At 43.0% G+C, this 21,234-nt stretch overlaps 1 protein-coding gene across 1 annotated transcript in view; it reads left to right on the top strand.

Moving 5' to 3' along the window:
* Positions 1 to 21,234, top strand: part of LOC139264688 (disco-interacting protein 2 homolog C) — a 622,729-nt gene that overhangs the window by 362,242 nt on the left and 239,253 nt on the right. Inside the window, exons 3-4 of the mRNA XM_070881594.1 lie at positions 5,705 to 5,815; positions 18,308 to 18,433. Coding sequence (XP_070737695.1) covers positions 5,705 to 5,815; positions 18,308 to 18,433 — 237 coding nt within the window. The remainder of the gene's footprint in view (positions 1 to 5,704; positions 5,816 to 18,307; positions 18,434 to 21,234) is intronic.

Genomic DNA, 21,234 nt, shown 5'->3' on the forward strand with positions numbered 1-21,234 from the left:
GACCAAGATGCAGAATCAGTTTGGGTGGAGATAAGAAATAATAAGGGAAAGAAGTCACTGGTGGGAGTAGTCTATAGGCCCTCTAACAGTAGCTACACTGTTGGACAGAGTATAAATGAAGAAATAATGGAGGCTTGTAAGAAAGGTACGGCAATAATCAAGAGCGATTTTAATCATCGTATTGTTTGGACAAATCAAATTAGCAATGATAACTTTGAAGAAGAGTTCATAGGGCCCGAGTTTGCTGAAACCTAAGTTCCGCCCAAGTACTGTGTAAAGGACCACTAAGATCCTGACGGTACTTTGGGCGGAGGTTTTGTGAAAAAATGTGGGAAAGACCATCCGGCGGCAGAAATGGGCCTTGCATGCCGATTCTGGGTGGCAAATGCGATCCTCGGCAAAGTACTGCCGAGGATAGAGTCTGGCCCAGGGAGGGGGGAACGGATTAAATAAAAGTTTTTCAAAACAATTTTAAAAAAACACCAGAAATCCTTCAGGGGACCCTATCCACCTAAATCTCTGTGAAAGAAATGAAGAAATGTGCAATAACCTTTTCTTGTAGGTCTTCATACTTACCGTTCAGATAAGACCTGCCTCTGCACGGGCGGTCTTCTCCCCTGCTGGAACGGTGGACCGTCCGGACCAAACTGGCAATGTTGCGGGCAGGAGGACTCTTGTGGGCGTTGCACGCCGGCGGTCTACTCTCCCTGCCGGCATGAGGACTTGACCAAACTCACTCAGAGTTGTAATTCAATGACTGAGGTTGAAGCAACTTTGGATCTGGACTGGAGATGTCGGAGTTTAAACAATTCCCGCTTGTCCTGTCGATTAACTTCACTCCCGTGGGGAGTTTGTTGCGTGTGAGATGAAGCATTACAGCGAGGAAGATTGAGAAGAGCATTGGTGCAATTACACAGCCTTGCTTGACCCCAGTCTGCACTTGTATTGGGTCTGTGGTGGATCCATTGATAACAATCACGCCTTGCATGTCATCGTGAAGCAGGTGAAGGATGTTGACGAATTTTTGAGGATAGCTGAAGTTGAGAAGGACACTCCATAATCCCTCACGGTTGAGAGTTGAAAGCCTTTGTGAAGTCAAAGAAAACCATGTACAGAGGTTGATGCTGGTCCCTGCATTTTTCTTGGATTTGTCGTGCGGTGAAAATCATGTCCTTTGTGCCCCTTAGTGGGCGGAATCCACATTGCGACTCTGCAAGGAGCTGTTCAGCCATTGGGAGGAGACGATTGAGGAGGATTCTTGTGATGATTTTCCTTGCGGCAGACAGCAGGGAAACTCCTCTAATTGCCACAGTCGGACTTGACACCTTTCTTAAAGATGGTCACGATTACAGCATTTTACTACGTTAAAGACACTATATAAAATCAAGTTCTTGTTGTTTAAAAATATATTCCTTGATATATTTAAGAGGGGTAACTTGGTGTAGTTTGATTAATACAGCTGAAAATGGGTTTATCACAAGAAATAAGCATTTTTACTCAGAGTCTAGTTCACAACTCGATTTCAAATGTAAAAATTACTTAAAAAAACTACACAGAACCATTTACTGTTATGTTGGTATCAGTTTCTTAGTAAATTTTTTAAAAATTATATTCAAAAGCTTTTAAAACGTGTCTATTAATGTCCTGGTGCTCAAAAGAACCAGCTTAATTTTTAGAGCCTCCTCGAAAGCCCGCAAGTGAGCACAATTAGCGAAAACTCCCAATGGTGATTAATTTGATCTGAGGGTGTGGCCAGTTTTGTGGGCGGGGCCGGCTTCTAGTGCACTGTTTCTTAAACGAATGCAAATGATCGCGGAAACTCTATTTGTGCTGAATGTAATTTTGGCTTGAAATTCTGCAATCTTTTGCACTGGTTTGGCTGAGTCTGAGCAAATAGTGTTGAAAAACACAGCGCAACCTAGCAGAAACTCCAGGTCAATATGTTTGTTTATGGAGAATGTTATTTGTTGTGATGGGAGAAGGAACTGTGATAAATAGCTGCTACTTTTCCACATGCTTTATCATCATCATAGGCAGTCCCTCGAAATCGAGGAAGACTTGCTTCCACTCAAAGTGAGTTCTCAGGTGACTGTACAGTCCAATACGGGAATTACAGTCTCTGTCACAGGTGGGACAGATAGTGGTTGAAGGAAAGGATGGGTGGGGAATCTGGTTTTCCACTCGCTTCTTCTGCTGTCTGCGTTTACTTTCTGCATGCTCTCTGTGACGAGACTCGAGGTGCTCAGCACCCTCCCGGATGCTCTTCCTCCACTTAGGGTGGTCTTTGGCCAGGGATCCCAGGTGTCGGTGGGAATGTTGCACTTTATCAAGGAGACTTTGAGGGTGCCCCTGAAAAGTTTACCTTACCCACCTGGGGCTTGCCTGCCGTGTAGGAGTTCCGAGTAGAGCGCTTGCTTTGGGAGTCTTGTGTCGGGCATACGGACGATGTGGCCTGCCTAACAGAGCTGGTCGGGTGTGGTCAGTGCTTCGATACTGGGGATGTTGGCCTGATCGAGAACACTGATGTTGGTGTGTCTATCCTCCCAGTGGATTTGCAGGATCTTACGGAGGCAGCACTGGTGGTACTTCTCCAGCGCTTTGAGGTGTCTACTGTATATGGTCCACGTCTCTGAGCCATATAGGAGGGTGGGTATCACTACTGCCCTGTAGACCAGAAGCTGGGTGCCAGATTTGAGGTCCTGGTCTTCAAATACACTCTTCCTCAGGCGACTGAAGGTGGTGTTGGAACTCATCGTCGATGTCTGCCTAATGGGATCTGTTTCTATCTACTCTGTCCAGACCCCTCATGATTTTGAACACATCAAATCTCCTCTCATCTTCTCTTGAATCATTCTCGTAAATCTTTGCTGCACCCTCTCTATGGCCATGTCATCCCCTATTATTCCACAGCAAAGTGCATTAGAAAATTAAGTTGCAATACCACCATGAGGTTCTCTATAAAGATAAAGTCTTAATTCAACACTTTAACCAGGAAACATATTCATGAGTGTCAAATGTAGCCCGGTCACCAAAATCCATGGTCCGGCCTTGGACAGCGTGGACCATTTTCCATACCTCGGGAACCTTGGTTTTAGACTCAAATGGAAGTGGACTATTTACATGCAATTTTCAGTAAGTGGGGAATCACTCACAACGGTGTGTAATACTTGGTTGAAGCAGCACTATGTCATAAACAAGGGATGGGTCTTGCAAGTCGTGAAGGACTAGCCCACAGATAGTACTTGTTCTTTATGATGCATTTGAATATGCATCTAAGGCTAGAAATTACTGTTGACAATATTAGTGAACAGATGCTTTAACCCCTTTGTATGGGATTCTCCAAGTCAGGTCAGGCCTTAAAATGTGCTACCGCAATGACAGTAGATGAATCATACAGACCATGCACCAGCTCAGATAATCACACGTCGGTGGGACTGGTAAGGCAGATAGTTGGGTTCCATTGGCAGAAGGGCCGAGAATCGGAGGACATAGATTTAAGTTGATTGGCAAAGAACCATAAGTAAAAGCTTTTTTACGCAGTGAGTGGTTAGGATCTGGAATGCACTGGAAGGCAGATTTGATCACTGCTTTCAAAAGGGAGTTGGATAAGTACCTGAAATATTTTTTTTTTTAGAGTTACGGGGAAATGGCGGGGGAGTGGAACTAGCTGAGGAGCTCTTGCAGAGAGCTGGCACGGGCTCGACTGGCCAAATGGCCGCCTTCCTTGCTTTAACCATTCTATAATTCTGTGACGTGAATTCACTCCTGGTTTCCTCAGGTGCATTTTCTCTTCAATTGCAATGTCAGTGCAAAGCAGTTTTGCTTCAAACTGATGCTGAACTTTTGTAATGTCATTTTTAAGTTAGGCTTTGGCCTTACATCGCTAAATGTCAGCTTTGGTTTAGTGGAAGCACTCCCACCTTGATTCATTGGTCACGGCCCCACTCCAGAGACCTGAGCACATAATCTAGGCTGACACTTTCAGTCTAGTACTGAGGGAATGCTGCACTGTCAGAGGGAGGTGCCATCTTTCAGATGAGATGTTAAACCTGAGTGTACTTTCTCAGGTGAATGTAAAATATCCCATAGCAGTATGCAAAGAAGAGCAAGACAGTTTCCCTGGTGTCCTGACCATCATTATTTATTCCTGAAACATCAGTAAAACAGATTTTCTGGTTCTGTATCGCATTGTTGTTTGTGGGACTTTGGTGTATGCAAAATGCTGAAGATCGCCAATGGCAGAGCGATGAAAATCGTGGATGTGCAAGAGAACAGAATTGGAGGAGCGCAGAGATCTCGGAGGGTTGTTGGACTGTAAGAGGTTATGGATATAAGGAGGGGCGAGGCCACTGTATGTCAGCGAGCACAGGAGTGTTGGATGAACAGGACTTGGTGTGATAGGATATGGCCAGCCGAGTTCCGGATGAGCTCAAGTTTACGGAAGGTACAAGGTGGGAGGCCAGTCAGGAGAGCATTGGAATAGTTGAATCTAGAAGTAACAAAGGCATGGATGAGTGTTTCAGCAGCACGAGCTGTGGTAGGGGAGGAAACTGAGGTGGAAGTCGATGATCTTGGTGATGGAGAGGATATGGGGTCACCTCAGGGTCATATAGGACGCTAAGGTTGTGAACGGTCTGGTTAAGGCTCAGACAGTGGCCAGGGAGAGGGAAGGAGTCGATGCCTCGGGAACGGAGTTTGTGACGGGAACTGAAGGCAATAGCTTCGGTCTGCCCAATATTTAGTGGAGAGGCAGGCGAAGAGTAGATTTTATAAATAAGAATTAAAAAATGACTATACAGTACTGGTTGCATCAATGGTGTTGTGTTCATTTTATGGCCGAGGGAAACATTTATACATTTGAACAGCTCAATGTATGCATATAGCAACAATGATGATGATTCTGTTTGTAATAAACTTCGGTGAGAGAGTACTATTTCGGCATTCAATCAATTATACTTGAGAGCTATTATTTGGTTTTGGCATTTCTATGAATGTACAAATATGCTCTGTTGATTAAATATTTAACAAGTATTGTGGTGTGATCAGTATTGGACAAATATAAAATTATTTTGCACTAAAGAGTGTAAAAACAGAACTGTTTTGTTTGGTTCGGCAAAACTATTATCTGATTTCATATATTAAAAAATCAATACCAAATTCTGCCACTTCAAAGAAAAACTATTGGTTAATAATTATGTGAGTGAAATAGATATAACAAATGCGATGGTTTCCAGCTTTATTTTATTTTTATATCAACCGATTTATATAGTCCCTTTCAATATTTCTACTATTTAGTCAGAATAAATTTTTAATCAAGAAGACCTAGAGACGAGCAGGCTTCACACTGCAGGACACCACCGATAAGAGTAGAAGACTGGATTAATCAAGAAGTACTGCTTTGGTGAAGCCAAGTCTTGGTTTGAAAATCCTTAAGATAGTGAGAGGAAGGGAAGACTTCAGGAGGTCCAATGATCCACAGCTGTGATGTCCTGAGTGAGGAAGATTAGCTAAAAGTTCAGTGATTCTTTCTTTCAACATGATGAGAGTGCATCAAATAAAATACGGAAAATATAGATTGGCAAAGCAGCATGCAAATTCATAGCTAACTGATTTCTGTGAAGGGCAATTATTTCCTTTTTGACAAAAGTAACAAAGTGTGCTATAATGAGTTACAGTGAGCTTTGTTTTTCCGCCTTTGATGCAGGAGTGGAGCCTTCACTGCCACAAGAGCGTCGAACGCCAGTTACACCATCCTCCTCCTCCAGATACCACCGTCGCCGGTCGTCAGGGTCACGAGATGAACGTTACAGATCAGGTACACGAGTGCCTCAACTTTCGCGCTTTTCTATACAAGTGACTTGGTTTTTATTTCAATGTGAGCAATATTTACAGGTATGGAGCCAACGAAATCTGTTGGAACTGTTTCCTGCTATTGTGATGTTTTTATACCTGTAGAAATGATTACACTCCTTTCTTTCTTTCTGCTCCCCACCCTGCCCAAAAAGTTCCCCTGCAAAATATTTGTGTTTGCAGCCATGTTGAGCATGAGCACTGTTGCCGCGACGATAACTCTGTGCATATTTTTAAGTAACGCCAGGTTTTGTACAGCTCTGATGTCTCTCTTGCGTTTCTGAAATTATTTACTTGTTAGAACAAAAGATCCAGTTCAAACATCAGAAAAATTTGGCGGGACTAATAACCAAAGTAAAAGTTAAGACCGTGTATCTGAATCACAAGTATTACAAATTGGTAGATTGAAGATGCATTTTATGGTAAGCCATCTGTTGTTTGCTGAGCAATATGAACATAAGAAATACGAACAGGAGTAGGCCATATGGCCCCTCGAGCCTGCTCCGCCATTCAATAAGGTCATGGCTGATCCGATCCTGGATACAGCTTCACTTCCTCACCAGCTCCCCATAACCCCTTATTCCCTTATCTATTTCTGTCTTAAATTTATTCAATGTCCCAGCTCCCACAATCCTCTGAGAGAAGAAATTTCTCCTTATCTCTGTTTTAAATGGGTGGCCCCTTATTCTAAGATCATGCCCTCTAGTTCTAGTCTTCCCCCATCAGTGGAAACATCCTCTCTGCATCCACCTTGTCAAGCCCCCTCATAATCTTCTACGTTTCGATAAGATCACATCTCATTCTTCTGAATTCCAATGAGTAGAGGCCCAACCTACTCAACCTTTCCTCATAAGTCAACCCCCTGATCCCCGGAATCAACCCTAGTGAACCTTCGCTGAACTGCCTCCAAAGAAAGTATATCCTTTCGTAAATATGGAAACCAAAACTGCATGCGGTATTCCAGGTGTGGCCTCACCAATACCTTATATAGTTGTAGCAAGACTTCCCTGCTTTTATACTCCATCCCCTTTGCAATAAAGGCCAAGATACCATTGGCCTTCCTGATCACTTGCTTTTGCGTTTCATGCACAAGTACCCCCAGGTCCTGCTGTACTGCGGCACTTTGCAATCTTTCTCCATTTAAATAATAACTTGCTCTTTGATTTTTTTTCTGCCAAAGTGCACACTTTCCAACATTATACTCCATCTGCAAAATTTTTGCCCACTCACTTACCCTGTCTATGTTCTTTTGCAGATTTTTTGTGTCCTCCTCACACATTGCTTTCCCTCCCATCTTTGTATCGTCAGCAAACTTGGCTGCGTTTCACTCAATCCCTTCTTCCAAGTCGTTAATATAGATTGTAAATAATTGGGGTCCCAGCACTGATCCCTGCGGCATCCCACTAGTTACTGGTTGCCAACCAGAGAATGAGCCATTTATCCTGACTCTGTTAGTTAGCCAATCCTCTATCCATGCTAATATATTACCCCCAATCCCGTGAACTTTTATCTTGTGCAGTAACCTTTTATGTGGCACCTTGTCAAATGCTTCCTTACAATTATGTTACAGCACTGAGATTTTCGAAGCCTCCTCTCCACCAGCACCTCTCTCCTCCCCTGCGCCCCACCCCCAAAATCCCACTCAACACCAGAACTTAAATAACCTGATGCCATTTTCGATATCCTTACTTTCCTTTTCTCTCCACACCCATAACTATGGTCATATCTTGTCACTGTGCCTTTCATCCTTGAGTGAAGGTGCGAGGTCAACAGATTGTAGGTCTCTTCCCCATTGGTCTATCTTCCGGGAGAAGATAGATGATGGAATGTTGTCATGGTTTATTATTTCTTTCTTTAAAAACGTATCAGTAACATTACTCTTCACAGTTAATAAAAAGGGTTGTGTAAGAATGATGGGTTCATCGAAACTTTGAAACTCAAAAAACTTTATACTTGTTTCATAATTAGGATTTGGATTTGGAAATAATTTTATAATTGTACTCTTGCAATAATTAGTGCTCTAAACAAATTGTTTCAGTGTTAACTAAATTACGTTTCCATTTGGCAGTCCAATGAGATAGGAAAATATTCTGATGTATAATTAATTACAGAACTTCATTGTAAATATAAGAAATAAAAACAAAACATTGTCCAGTTAATACAGATCTGGGTTTGTGCTCTACAATTTCTGATTACTATGTATATCTTTTATACTTGTAATCAGTGACATAAATCTTGTTTAATTTTTGTTAACTATACTGCTGGTAATGTGCATGTTTTTCTGCAGTTTAGTTCACTACTCAAAAACTAAATGTTAGTTCCTGACTGTCTAAGGACAGAACATGTAGAGTCAGCAGACAAGGAGCAGAATGGATAGCAAACTGGCTACAAAACAGAAAAGCGAGAGTTGGGGTTAAAGAGAGTTTCTCAAATTGGCAAATGGTAGGAAGTGATTGTACCACGAGGATTGGTGCTGGGATCTCTGTTGCTCACTATTTACATAAAAGATTTGGACTCCAGAATCAGAAAAATAATTTAAAAATTTGCAGATGAGACCAAATTGAGGGGTGTCGTTAAAACAGCAATTAAAATACAGAAGGAATTTAGTAAACTTGCAGAATGGGCATGCAAAATGCAAATTAACTTCAATATAGATAAGTGTGAGGTAGTACATTTTGGTAGGAAGAATAAGGAGGCCACCGACTCTTTGGAAAATAAATGTCTAAATGGGGTAGAGGACCAGAGGGATCTCTGGGTACAGGTAAACAGATCACAGAATGCAGCAAAACAAGTTAATAAGACCTTAAAAAAGCAAAAAAAAAGCATTGGGGTTCATTTCTAGAGGGATAGAATTGAAAAGCAGAGAAGTTATGTTAAATGTGTATAGAACCTTGGTTAGACCACACTTGTAGTATTGTGAACAGTTCTGGTCTTCTTATTACAAAAAGGATATGGAGGCAATGGAAATGGTGCAAATAAATTGAGAGATTATAACCATCAGGAAAGATTGAACAGACTGGGGCTCTTTTCTCTAAAATAAAAAGAGAGACTCAGGTGACCTGATAGAGGTCTTCAAGATTATGGTAGGGAGAAGATGTTTCCATTTGTGGGCGAGACCAGAATTAGGAGCCATAAATACTTTGTAATAATTTTTGAATAAAAGACTTTATTAAAAAAAACACCATTCAGTTGAGTGGAGCTGTTTGCAAAGTTTAGAAGTTGCTTTCATCTGTTGGAATGTCTGAGAGCTATGTGATTTGCAACTCCCAGGAAAGGTTCTTCATGTCCGCCTTTGCAACGAAAGAACGTCTTTATGTAAAACATGTAGAGGTCACTAAAGCATATGTTCTGAAGAAATTCAAAGATGTAATAGCTTAGATTTTCCATGGGAAGTATGGTGGAGCAGGACTTCTGTCTGCCCAACAGTTTTAAGTGCTCACGCAACATTGGAGCCAATGCAATTTGCATAATTTGTGTTAGATACATGCATAGAAATGGCATGTATTGGAGAACTCACTGATTTGGCCCAATAAATAGCCTGCTGTCAGAAGATGTGAAGGCTTACAGCAACTTAATGGAGTTCCCACTACAGTAGCGATAATGGCCCAGAATTTGCTGGGAAAGTAATGGCGAGTTTAATGCACACGTGTGTAAATAACCCAGCACTGGGTGGTGAGTTACGAATCAGCATAAATTGATAGATGATTTATCCGACTCCACCCATAGCCTCACGACAACGGGAGCTCGCCGTCCACCTCCCCGTTTGTGTCAAGAAATTGCTGGATTTCGTTAATTAACAATTAACCTCACCACAGAAAGTTCAGGATGGTAACGACGTAAGGAACTTTTTAATGAAGGGATTTATGTTCTCACAATGCCAGTGAACCTCTCCGGCCCAGAAGAGTAACTATTCAAACTGAGGAGTCTCCTTTCTGCAGGCAGTAAATTATTTAGGAAGGGCATTCCTAAGAGCGGGACTGATGTACCTGAGATCTCTGCAAAGTCTCTGCCAACAGTGGGTGTGCAAAAGACTGGAATAAGAAGAACAAAGGCTATGTGAGGAGATGTAAAGCAGGCGAAAATAGAATGTGATGAGTTCATGAAGTGATTTTAAAATTTCATGTGTTGAGGGACAGTATAGATCATCCACGTTGGGGTGATGACTGAGCAGTACTTAGTGTAGCACAGTCGGCAGGCAATTGATTTTTGAATACATTGGAGTTTTTGTAGCGTGATAGGCTACTGAGGAGGACACTGGAGGAATTGAGTCTAGAGGTGATGAGGCTGGATAAGGATTTCAGCAGTGGTGGGGGTAAAGTGGAGTAGTGACGGAGGTGTAAGTTGGTGTCTTTGGGATGTTGGGTGCGAAGCTCTGGGCCTGATTCAAACTGTATTTGTGGTTAGAGAGGGGGCTGGATTCAATAGCAAGGGAGCAGAATAGGTGGTGGTAGGGCGGGGGGGTATATGCCCAATGTGAAGGCTGCTACTGTTCACAGATAACATATTGCAAGGGGGTGGGGGGATAGAGCATAAAAGCAGAGAAGTCCTGCTACAACTGTACAGGATATTGGTGAGGCCACACCTAGAGTACTGCGTACAGTTTTGGTGTCTCTATTAAAGGAAGGATATTCTTGCATTGGAGGCTGTTCAGAGAAGGTTCACTCGGTTGATTCTGGAACTGAGGGGGTTGACTTATGAGAAAAGGTTGAGCCTATACACATTGGAGTTCAGAAGAATGAGAGGCGATCTTATTGAAAGTTATAAGATAATGAGGGGACTCGACAAGGTGGATGCAGAGAGGATATTTCCACTCATAGGGAAAACTAAAACCAGGGGACATAGTCTTAGAATAAGGAGCCGCCCATATAAAACTGAGAGGAGGAGAAATTTCTTCTGAGGGTTGTAAATCTATGAAATTCTCTGTCCCAGAGAGTTATGAAGGCTGGGTCATTGAATGTATTTAAGGCGGAGATAGACAGATGAGTGATAAGGGAGTGAAGGGTTATGGGGAGCGGGCAGGGAAGAGGAGCTGAGTCCATGATCAGATCAGCCATGATCATATTGAATGGAGGAGCAGGCTCGAGGGGCCAAATGGCCTACTCCTGCTCCTATTTCTTATGTTCTTATATTGGTTGCTAGCTGCAAAAACAACCATTTGGAAGGCCAAAGCTGAAATGCTGGTATGCTATGTCCACTCATTCCTAGAGGATCCTTTACTAGGAGATAGTTTATTAATCCTGTTAGTGGGGTAATTAAACGAGTACATATGGGTTGAATTGAAGAACAAAAAAGGGGCGATCACACTACTGGGAGTGTACTAAAGATCCCCAAATCGTCAGAGGGAGATGGAAGAACAAATGTGTGGCCAAATTGCTGCGAAGTGCAAAAACTATAGAACTGTAATAGTGGGGAAATTTCAACTACCCTAATATTAACTGGGGAAAAAGGTAGTGTGACTGATACAGAGGGTGCGGAATTCCTAAAATGCATTCAGGAGAACTGCTTTAGCCAGTATGTAACAAGCCCAACAAGGGAGGGGCGGTTCTGGACTTGGTTTTGGGGAATGAAGAGGGGCAGGTGGAAGGGGTATCAGTGGGAGAGCATTTTGGTGCTAGTGATCATAATTCAGTAAGATTTAGGGTAGTTTTGGAAAAGGACAAAGGTGGACCAGGAAAAAAAGTTCTCAATTGGGATAAAGCCAATTTTGCTGAGCTGAGATGGGATTTGGCCAAGGCGGACTGGAAACAGCTACTTGATGGTAAATGAGTGTCAGAGCAGTGGGAGGCATTCAAGGAGGAGATCCTGAGGATGCCAAGCAAGTATGTTCCCTTAAAAAAAAAGTGACGCTAACAAATCTGGAGCCCCCTGGATGTCAAGGGACATACAGGGTAAGGTAAAGAAAAAAAGATACCAGGAACTCAACACTGCAGAAACTCTAGAGGAGTATAAGAAGTGCAGGGGTGCAATTAAAAAAGAGATCCGGAAAGCAAAGAGAGAGCATGAAAGAATGTTGGCAAGTAAAATCAGGAAAAACCCAAAGATATTTTATAAACACATTAAGAGCAGGAGGATAACTAGAGAAAGAGTGGGGCCTATTAGAGACCACAAAGGAAATCTGTGTGTGGAGGTGGAAGACGTGCGTAGGATTCTTAATTTGCATCCGTTTTCACAAAAGAGAGGGGCGATGCAGACTTTGCAATCATGGAGGAGGAGTGTGAAATATTAGTCGAGATAAACATAGTGAGAGAGGAAGTATTATGGGGCTTAGCAGCTTTGAAAGTGGATAAATCCCCAGGCCTGGATGAAATGTATCCCAGCCTGTTGAGAGAAGCAAAAGAGGAAATAGCAGAGGCTTGGACCATCCTCCAATCCTCTCTGGAGGACTGCTAATGTTGTACCTTTGTTTAACAAGGGAGAAAAGCATAGACTGAATAATTACAGGCCAGTCAGCCTATCCTCGGTGGTGGGAAAATTATTGGAAAAAATCCTGAGGGACAGGATAAATCTTCGTTTGGAAACATATGGACTAATCAAGGACAGTCAGCATGGATTTGTCAAGGGAAGGTTGTGTCTGATTAATTTGATTGAATTTTTCGAGGAGGTAACCCAGAGGGTCAATAATGGCAGTGCGTATGATGTAGCGGATGTGGATTTTAGCAAAGCTTTTGATGTCCCACATGGCAGACTGTTCACGAAAGTAATAACTCATAGGATCCAGGGCAAAGTGGCAAGTTGGATCCAAAATTGGCTCGGGAGGCAGAAAGCAAAGGGTAATCGTTGTGTTTTTGTGACTGGAAGGCTGTATCCAGTGGGGTTCCACAGGGTTCAGTGCTGGGTCTCTTGCTTTTGTGGTATATAAATCAATGACTTAGACTTAAAGGTGCCACATAAGAGGTTACTCCACAAGGTAAAAGTTCACGGGGTTGGGGGTAAGAGCATGGATAGAGGATTGGTTAACTAACAGAAAACAGTGAGTCGGGATAAATGGGTCATTTTCCGGTTGGCAAACAGTAACTATTGGGGTGCCACAGGGATCGGTGCTGGGTCCTCAACTATTTGCAATCTATATTAATGACTTGGATGAAGGGACCAGGTGTAATGTAGCCAAGTTTGCTGGTAATACAAAGCAAATTGTGAGGAGGAAAAAAAATCTGCAAAGGGATATTGACAGGCTAAATGAGTGGGCAAAAAATTGGGCAGATGGAGTATAATGTGGGAAAATGTGAGGTTGTCCACTTTGGCAGAAATAATAGAAAAGCAAATTATAATTTAAATGGAGAAAAATTGCAAAGTGCTGCAGTACAGAGGGACGTGGGGCTCCTTGTGCATGAAACACAAAAAGTTAGTATGCAGGTACAGCAAGTAATCAGGAAGGCAAATGGAATGTTGGCCTTTATTTCAAGGGGGATTGAGTATAAAAGCAGAGAAGTCCTGCTACAACTGTACAGGGTATTGGTAAAGCCACACCTGGAGTACTGCGTGCAGTTTTGGTCTCTGTATTTAAGGAACGATATTCTTGCATTGGAGGCTGTTCAGAGAAGGTTCACTCGGTTGATTCCGGAAATGAGGGGGTTGACTTATGAAGAAAAGTTGAGCCTATACACATTGGAGCTCAGAAGAATGAGGGGTAATCTTATCGAAACAAAGATAATGAGGGGGCTCGACAAGGTGGATGCAAGAGGATATTTCCACTCGTAGGGGAAACTAGAACTAGGGGACATAGTCACAGAATAAGGGGCCGCCCATTTAAAACTGAGATGAGAAATTTCTTCTCTGAAGGTTGTAAATCTATGGAATTCTCTGTCCCAGAGAGCTGTAGAGGCTGGATCATTGAATATATTTAAGGCGGAAATAATCAGATTTTTGAGCGAGAAGGAAATAAAGGTTTATGGAGAGCGGGCAGGGAAGTGGAGCTGGATCCATGATCAGATCAGCCATGATCTTATTGAATGACGGAGCAGGCTCGAGTGGTCAAATGGCCTGCACCTGCTCTTATTTCTTATGTTCTTATGTTGGGGGTGTGATTAAGAAGTTTGCAGATGACACTAAAATAGGCTGTGTGGTTGATAGTGCAATCCACAGCTTTCTTCTTCATTAAGATAGTAATCTACTGGTCAGATGGGCAGAACAGTGGCAAATGGAATTCAATCTGGTTAAGTTTGAGGTAATGCATTTGGGGAGGTCAAACAAGGCAAAGGAATACACTTTAAATAATATAACACTGAAAAGTGTAGAGGAACAAAGGGACCTTGGAGTGCAGGTCCACAGATCTCTGAAGGTAGCAGGCCAGGTAGATAAGGTGTTTAAAAAGGCATATGGAATACTTGCCTTTATAAGTCGAGGCATGGAATACAAGAGCAAGGAGGTTATGCTTGAACTGTATGAAACACTGGTTAGGCCACAGCTGGGAGTACTGTATGCAGTTCTGGTCACCGCATTACAGGAAAGATGTGATTGCACTGGAAAAGGTACAGAGGAGATTTACAAGAATGTTGCCTGGATTGGAGAATTTTGGCTATGAGGAAAGATTGGAGATGCTGGATCTGTTTTCATTAGAACAGAGGAGGTTAAGGGGAGACCTGATTGAGGTGTATAAAATTGAGAGGCCTGGATAGACTGGATATGAAGGACTTGTTTCCCATAGCAGAGGGGTCAACAACCAGGGACCATAGATTTAAAGTAATTGAGGGGAGGTTTAGAGGAGATATGAGAGGAAATTTCTTCACCCAAAGGGTGTTGGGGGTCTGTCATTCACTGCCTGAAAGGGTGGCAGAGGCAGGAGCCCTCACCACATTTAAAAGATACTTGGATGTGCACTTAAAGGGCCCAAATTTGGCCAGTACAGATTACTGGTGCACTCACCAGAGGTGCGCCGCTTTTGTAGAACTCCAAGGGCGGCAAAAATTTTCGGGCCGAGTTTAGGCGCTCCCCAGCCCCTCCTCGATGGTGGCGTAGCATGGCAACTGGATTCGGGGGCGGAGCCAGGACCCGGCGCTGAAAACAGTGCCGGGACCTCTGCACATGCGCGCTAGTGTGTGCGCGCATGTGCAGTAGCTCCTTGCCCCCAGAATCTGAGAGTGTGCTGCAGGCTGTGTGGGAGGGGCCGAAGTGTGCCGCCCCTATCCCGGGCTGAATAGGCTCCCTCATCGGCGGCCCGCTGTCTTCCGGGGCCGTGTTTTGGTAGGACTTCTATTTTTTATTTGTTATTGTTTGATTGATTGCTTATTACTTTGGTCTTGGTGCTTTAGGTGCAGGGTTCCTTCTATTTTTTATTAATTAATTGCTGTTACTTTTTACATAGAAACATCGAAATAGGTGCAGGAGTAGGCTAATCATGCAACTTTAGTACCCCATTCCTGCTTTCTCGCCATACACCTTGATCCCTTTAGCCGTAAGGGCCACATCTAACACCCTTTTGAATATATCGAACAAACTGGTCTCAACAACTTTCTGTGGTAGAGAATTCCACAGGTCCACAATTCTCTGAGTGAAGAAGTTTCTCCTCATCTCAGTCCTAAATGGCTTACCCCTTATCCTGAGACTGTGACCCCTGGTTCTGGACTTCCCCAACATCGGGAACATTCTTCCTGCATCTAACCTGTCCAATCCCGTCAGATTTTTATGTTTCTATGAGATCCCCTATCATTCTTCTAAATCCCAGTGAATATAAGTCGAGTCGATCCAGTCTTTCTTCATCTGTCAGTCCTGCCATCCCGGGAATCAGTCTGGTGAACCTTTGCTGCACTCCCTCAATAGCCAGAATGTCCTTCCTCAGATTAGACCAAAACTGTATACAGTGTTCAAGGTGTGGCTTCACCAAGGCCCTGTACAACTGCAATAAGACCTCCCTGCTCCTATACTCAAATCCCCGAGCTATGAAGGCCAACATGCCATTTGTCATCTTCACCGCCTGCTGTATCTGCATACCAACTTTCAATGACTGATGTACCAACACACCCAGGTCTCGTTGCACCTCCCCTTTTCCTAATCTGTCACCATTCAGATAATATTTTGCCTCCCTGTTTTTGCCACCAGAGTGGATAATCTCACATTTAGCCACATTATACCGCATCTGCCATGTATTTGCCCACTCACCTAACCTGTCCAAATCACCCTGCAGCCTCTTAGCATTCTCCTCACAGCTCACACTGCCACCCAGCTTAGTGTCATCTGCAAACTTGGGAGATATTACACTCAATTCCTTCATCTAAATCATTAATGTATAATATAAATAGCTTATTTAGTGCTTTGTACGTCTTGGTGCTGGGTGCAGGTCCTCTCAGCTTCCTTGTTTTTTATTTGTTATTGAATGCTTTTTTTTTGTGCTTTGTTTAGTGGTTTAGAATGTACTTACCTGCGCTGATTCCTTAACTCTCCGCAAGGGTTTCCTGTGCAGCCGCAAGTGGCCACATACGCAGGCCTAAGTTAGTTTGGAGCAACTATTAGCTGTCCAACCTGGCTTAAATGACCAACACAGAAGTATGTGGCTGGCAACGCCCCCTTTTGGAAAAAAAAACAAAAATAAAAAAAGTCCTGACTAACTCACTCACTTACAAATTAAATGTGCAGAATGGGGATTTTTAAGATACTCCAGAAAAATCAAGTTGCTCAAAAAAAATGGGCCCTTTAAAGTGCCGTAACCTACAGGGCTACGGACCAAGAGCTGGAAAGTGGGATTAGGCTGGATAGCTCTTTGCCGGCCGGCACGAACACATTGTGAAGAACACATTGCCAAAGCCTTTTATTTAAGGCTAGCCTGGTTATCATCGTTGACTGTCTACAAGAAAGTGCAAGATGATATAGAGTTCACACAATGTATGGAAAGTGAGAGTTTGTTTGGCCAAATCTCCTCATATTGCTCCATGTTCTTGTACATGTTTCAGTGAAACTGAAGATGAAAAGATCCATCCTCAAGTATTAGAATAGTCAAGCCATCAAAAATAGTTTTTTTTATAGGCTAAGTAAGTCCTGTGAACATCTGAGGTTCTTTTTATAAGGCACTGGAAATAAAATAGATGTGAAAGTGATTGATAGCTATAGGGTGACACATCGACATTGATAATTGTACATTTTATGAAATATTGTAGCAGGAAAGAAAAATAATTTGCATTTATATGATCTCTTTCATTTCCTCGAGTTGCCCTCAACATGCTTCAAAGCCAGTTAATTACTTTTCAAATTTAGTCACTGTTGTTCGTAGGCAAATACAGCCCTAATCCTAACTGCTCTTCTTTGAAAAAGTATCATGGGATCCTTTACATCCACCTGAACTGATCTGGCCTCCGTTTAACATCTCATCCGAGCGACGTCGATGCTCAAGTCCTGACCTGGAGCTTGAGCTCATGACCTTCAGATTTTGAGTTGAGAATACCTGTACTACTACTGACCAACATACCCTCTAAGCTGCGCGTGTGAGCGGCCCCCTAGTAATCTGCAAGGTCCTGCCCAGGCCACTCACGAGCATTTCCATTTGAAATACCGCGCACGTGCAGAAATTTAAAGGGACTGCGCATTGAAATAAACGGGCTGCGCACCACAAAGACAATTTAGAGGGGACGCTGCTACTGGCCCAAGCTGATGAGCTGGAATCCTCTTGGAACCGTGGAAATGAAAGCAATTGGTCAGAGTGGAAAAACGTAGTTTGCAGCAGCATGTTAATATCCTCGAGATGTTGCTAAGTTGTCTTTGTGAAGCCGGGACAAAATGTCCAAGTTGCTGCACTTGGACGTTTTACCTATTCTGTTCCACTCCCTTCAGGGACTCGAAGCTGTTACCAGTTGATTGGAGGGAGCCGGGTTGATGGGCTATTGTAGTGCCTTTTATCATTTAATGTAATGCATTTCATCATTGAGCCTGTGCTGAATTTTATAGCTTTAGATAGTTGCTGGAGGAGGATGGGTCGACTATTAACGAGGGCTAGGGTGAAGATTACAATTCCCTTTTCAATCAAGATAACCTGTTGGAGGTGAAGACCGTAACCAGGTCTTTATTATCTGTGCTCAGAAATAGTTTAAAAATAGCACTGCATCCTACAGCACTTGCAACACTTAGTGCTTGCTGTGTCATTAACAAATGTGATCGGTCCAGGAAAAGGGAGAAATAATTAGACTTAATGAGAGAAAGAAAGGGAAGGTTTTGTTGCCTTCAGCTTTCTACTTCTGTCAGCAGTACTTTGAGCTTCTGAATCTTGTTAGGAGGGGAAAAAAGTAACATGTTATATTATTCCCTGTAATGCAATCATTGTTTGAACACCATGTGTACACCAGGGTCTGTCTGTATGAAGACTCTACTTGATTAAATGGTGATCAGGATCTGTTGCATAAGTAGCCATTAATAACTTATAAGCAAGCTGTATGCCTTTAACAAGTATATTTCTCATGGGATTTCTTAGTGGATATTTCTGTGGATTTAATTTTCCGCAATAATGTTTAATACTTGTGCTCTTTCCCTTTTTCAGACGTACATACAGAGGCGGTACAAGCTGCTCTTGCCAAACATAAAGAGAGAAAGATGGCAGTTCCAATGCCATCTAAACGACGCTCTCTGGTGGTGCAAACCTCAATGGATGCCTATACACCTCCAGGTAAATTGAAACAATTCCCTTCCACTAAATAATGACCATATATTGAACTGTTTGTGCTATGCCTTCCTGTAGCAAATTTACCAATAAAAAGAAAGACTTGCATTTATATAGCGCCTTTCATGACCACCGGATGTCTCAAAGCGCTTTACAGCCAATGAAGTACTTTTTGGAGTGTAGTCACTGTTCTAATGTGGGAAACATGGCAGGCAATTTGTGCACAGCAAGCTTCCACAAACAGCAATGTGATAATGACCAGATAATCTGTTTTTGTATGTTGATTGAGGGATAAATATTGGACAGGACACCGGGGATAACTCCCCTGTTCTTCTTCAAAATAGTGCCAAGGGATCTCTTATGCCCACCTGAGAGAGCAGACGGGGCCTCGGCTTAACGTCTCATCCGAAAGCTGACACCTCTGACAGTGCAGCACTCCCGCAGCACTGCACTGGAGTGTCAGCCTAGATTTATTGTGCTCCAGTTCATGGAGTGGGGCTTCAACCCACAACATTCTGACTCAGAGGCGAGTATGCTATCCACTGAGCCACTGCTGACACTAAATTTCTCTCACAAAAAATCTAAGTTTTAAAATTATCACAGAACTAAGCACATTTATAATTCTGTGGTGCTGATTACTGCCTGCAATTTTGACTTACTTAAAATCCCATCTATTTCAAATGAGGATAATTAATTAAGTCATGAACGCATCGAAATATCCAGAGAGCATGCTGGAGAATTTCTTGCACTGTCATATGTCATCTCTGCGCAATAAATTATGCCTGCAAGATTATATGGGAAATCTCTTTCATAGCAACCTTTAAAAAATGTATTTGCATTAAATTAAAAATGAACATGGATATCTGCATCTATTTCTTACTTGATATGGTGACCGCTTCTTCAGGAATGCTTTGATGCTATTCCCTGCCGAAGAAAAGCAGAGGAGCTGAAATCATTTATAGCGGAAATTCTCTAGTTTCTAAAAAGAAAAATCTCGCCGACCTCACCGTGTGCAAACAAACAGTGATTGAGATGTAACACCTTACTCACTGAATGATTAATTATTTTCATTTCTTTAAAGCCTAATACTTCACCCATTATATATATTTTTCCCTCCCCTTCCCCACCCTCTTCACTGCACACCATATTTGACTCAAACCCTCTATAATGCTCTTCTGTGAGGAGTTGGGTTGGTTTGCGCTCTCAATTGTTTTCATTCTCCCCATTTGGAGGAGCACTGGCACTGCCTTTATGTCTTGCAGACAGCCTGGTGTTATTTAGGAACTAATCATGTGCGTGATGGAGAATGTGAACTTGCATCCTATTATTTTATGGCAGAATGCACTTCTTATTACAGCAGTTTGACATTTTCCGTTTTTCCACCGCTACTATCTTTATGGTGTATCCGTGTAAGACTGACAGTTTCATCATTGTAGACAGGCCCCCGGAATCGAGGAAGACTTGCTTCCACTCTTAAAATGAGTCCTTAGGTGGCTGAACAGTCCAATATGAGAACAACAGTCCCTGTCGCAGGTGGGACAGATAGTCGTTGAGGGTAAGGGAGGGTGGGACAGATTTGCCGCACGCTCTTTCCGCTGCCTGCGCTTGATTTCTGCATGCTCTCGGCGATGAGACTCGAGGTGCTCAGCGCCCTCTCGGGTGCACTTCTTCCACTCAGGGCGGTCTATGGCCAGGGACTCCCAGGTGTCAGTGGGGATGTTATGATGTTATACTTTATCAGGGAGGCTTTGAGGGTGTCTTTGTAACGTTTCTGTTGCCCACCTTTGGCACGTTTACTGTGAAGGAGTTCCGAGTAGAGCGCTTGCTTTGGGAATCTCGTGTCTGGCATGCGGACAATATTGCCTGCCTAGCGGAGCTGATCAAGTGTGGTCAGTGCTTCAATGCTGGGGATGTTGGCTTGGCCGAGGACACTAACGTTGGTGCGTCTGTCCTCCCAGAGGATTTGTAGGATCTTGCGGAGACATCGTTGGTGGTATTTCTCCAGCGACTTGAGGTGTCTACTGTACATGGTCCATGTCTCTGAGCCATACAGGAGGGCGGGTATTACTACAGCCCTGTAGACCATGAGCTTGGTGGCAAACTTGAGGGTCTGGTCTTCAAAAACACTTTTCCTCAGGCAGCCGAAGGCTGCACTCGTGCATTGGAGGCAGTGTTGAATCTCGTCATGTATCCGTGTAATACTGGCAGTTTAGTGCCGCACTGTAGGCCGTTTTGATGTACATATATTGAGATCGACTGAAGATAATTTTTCGTGGAATCCTGATCACCTGAAGAGAGGAGGCTTTCATTCCATTAGTCTGGCCTGGATTTAAACTCAATTCCAATATTTGTGCCATCTATTCCCTGTAAATGAGACTTGTAAATAAAAATGTTTCTGGCCAGCTTGGGTATCATAGAATGGTTACAGCACAGAAGGCCATTCAGCCCATCGAGCCCGTGCCAGCTCTCTGCAAAAACGCTTCAGCTAGTCCCACTCCCCCGCCTTTACCAAGTAGCCCTGCAAATGTTTTTCTTTCATGTGCTTATCCAACTCCCTTTTGAAAGCAATGATTGAGTCTGTCTCCCTTTCGGGCTGAGCAAAAAAGTTTATCTTATGTCGCCTTTGGTTCTTTTGCCTTAAATCTGTGTCCTTTGGTTCTTGACCCTTTTGCCAATGGGAACAGTTTCTCTTTATCTACTCTGTCCAGACCCCTCATGATTTTGAACAGCTCTATCAAATTTCCTCTCAATCTTCTCTACTCTAAAGAGAACAACCCAAACTTCTCCAGTCTATCCATGTAGCTGAA

This window comes from Pristiophorus japonicus, chromosome 5, assembly GCF_044704955.1.
Source record: "Pristiophorus japonicus isolate sPriJap1 chromosome 5, sPriJap1.hap1, whole genome shotgun sequence".
NCBI classification, from domain to species: Eukaryota; Metazoa; Chordata; class Chondrichthyes; family Pristiophoridae; genus Pristiophorus; species Pristiophorus japonicus.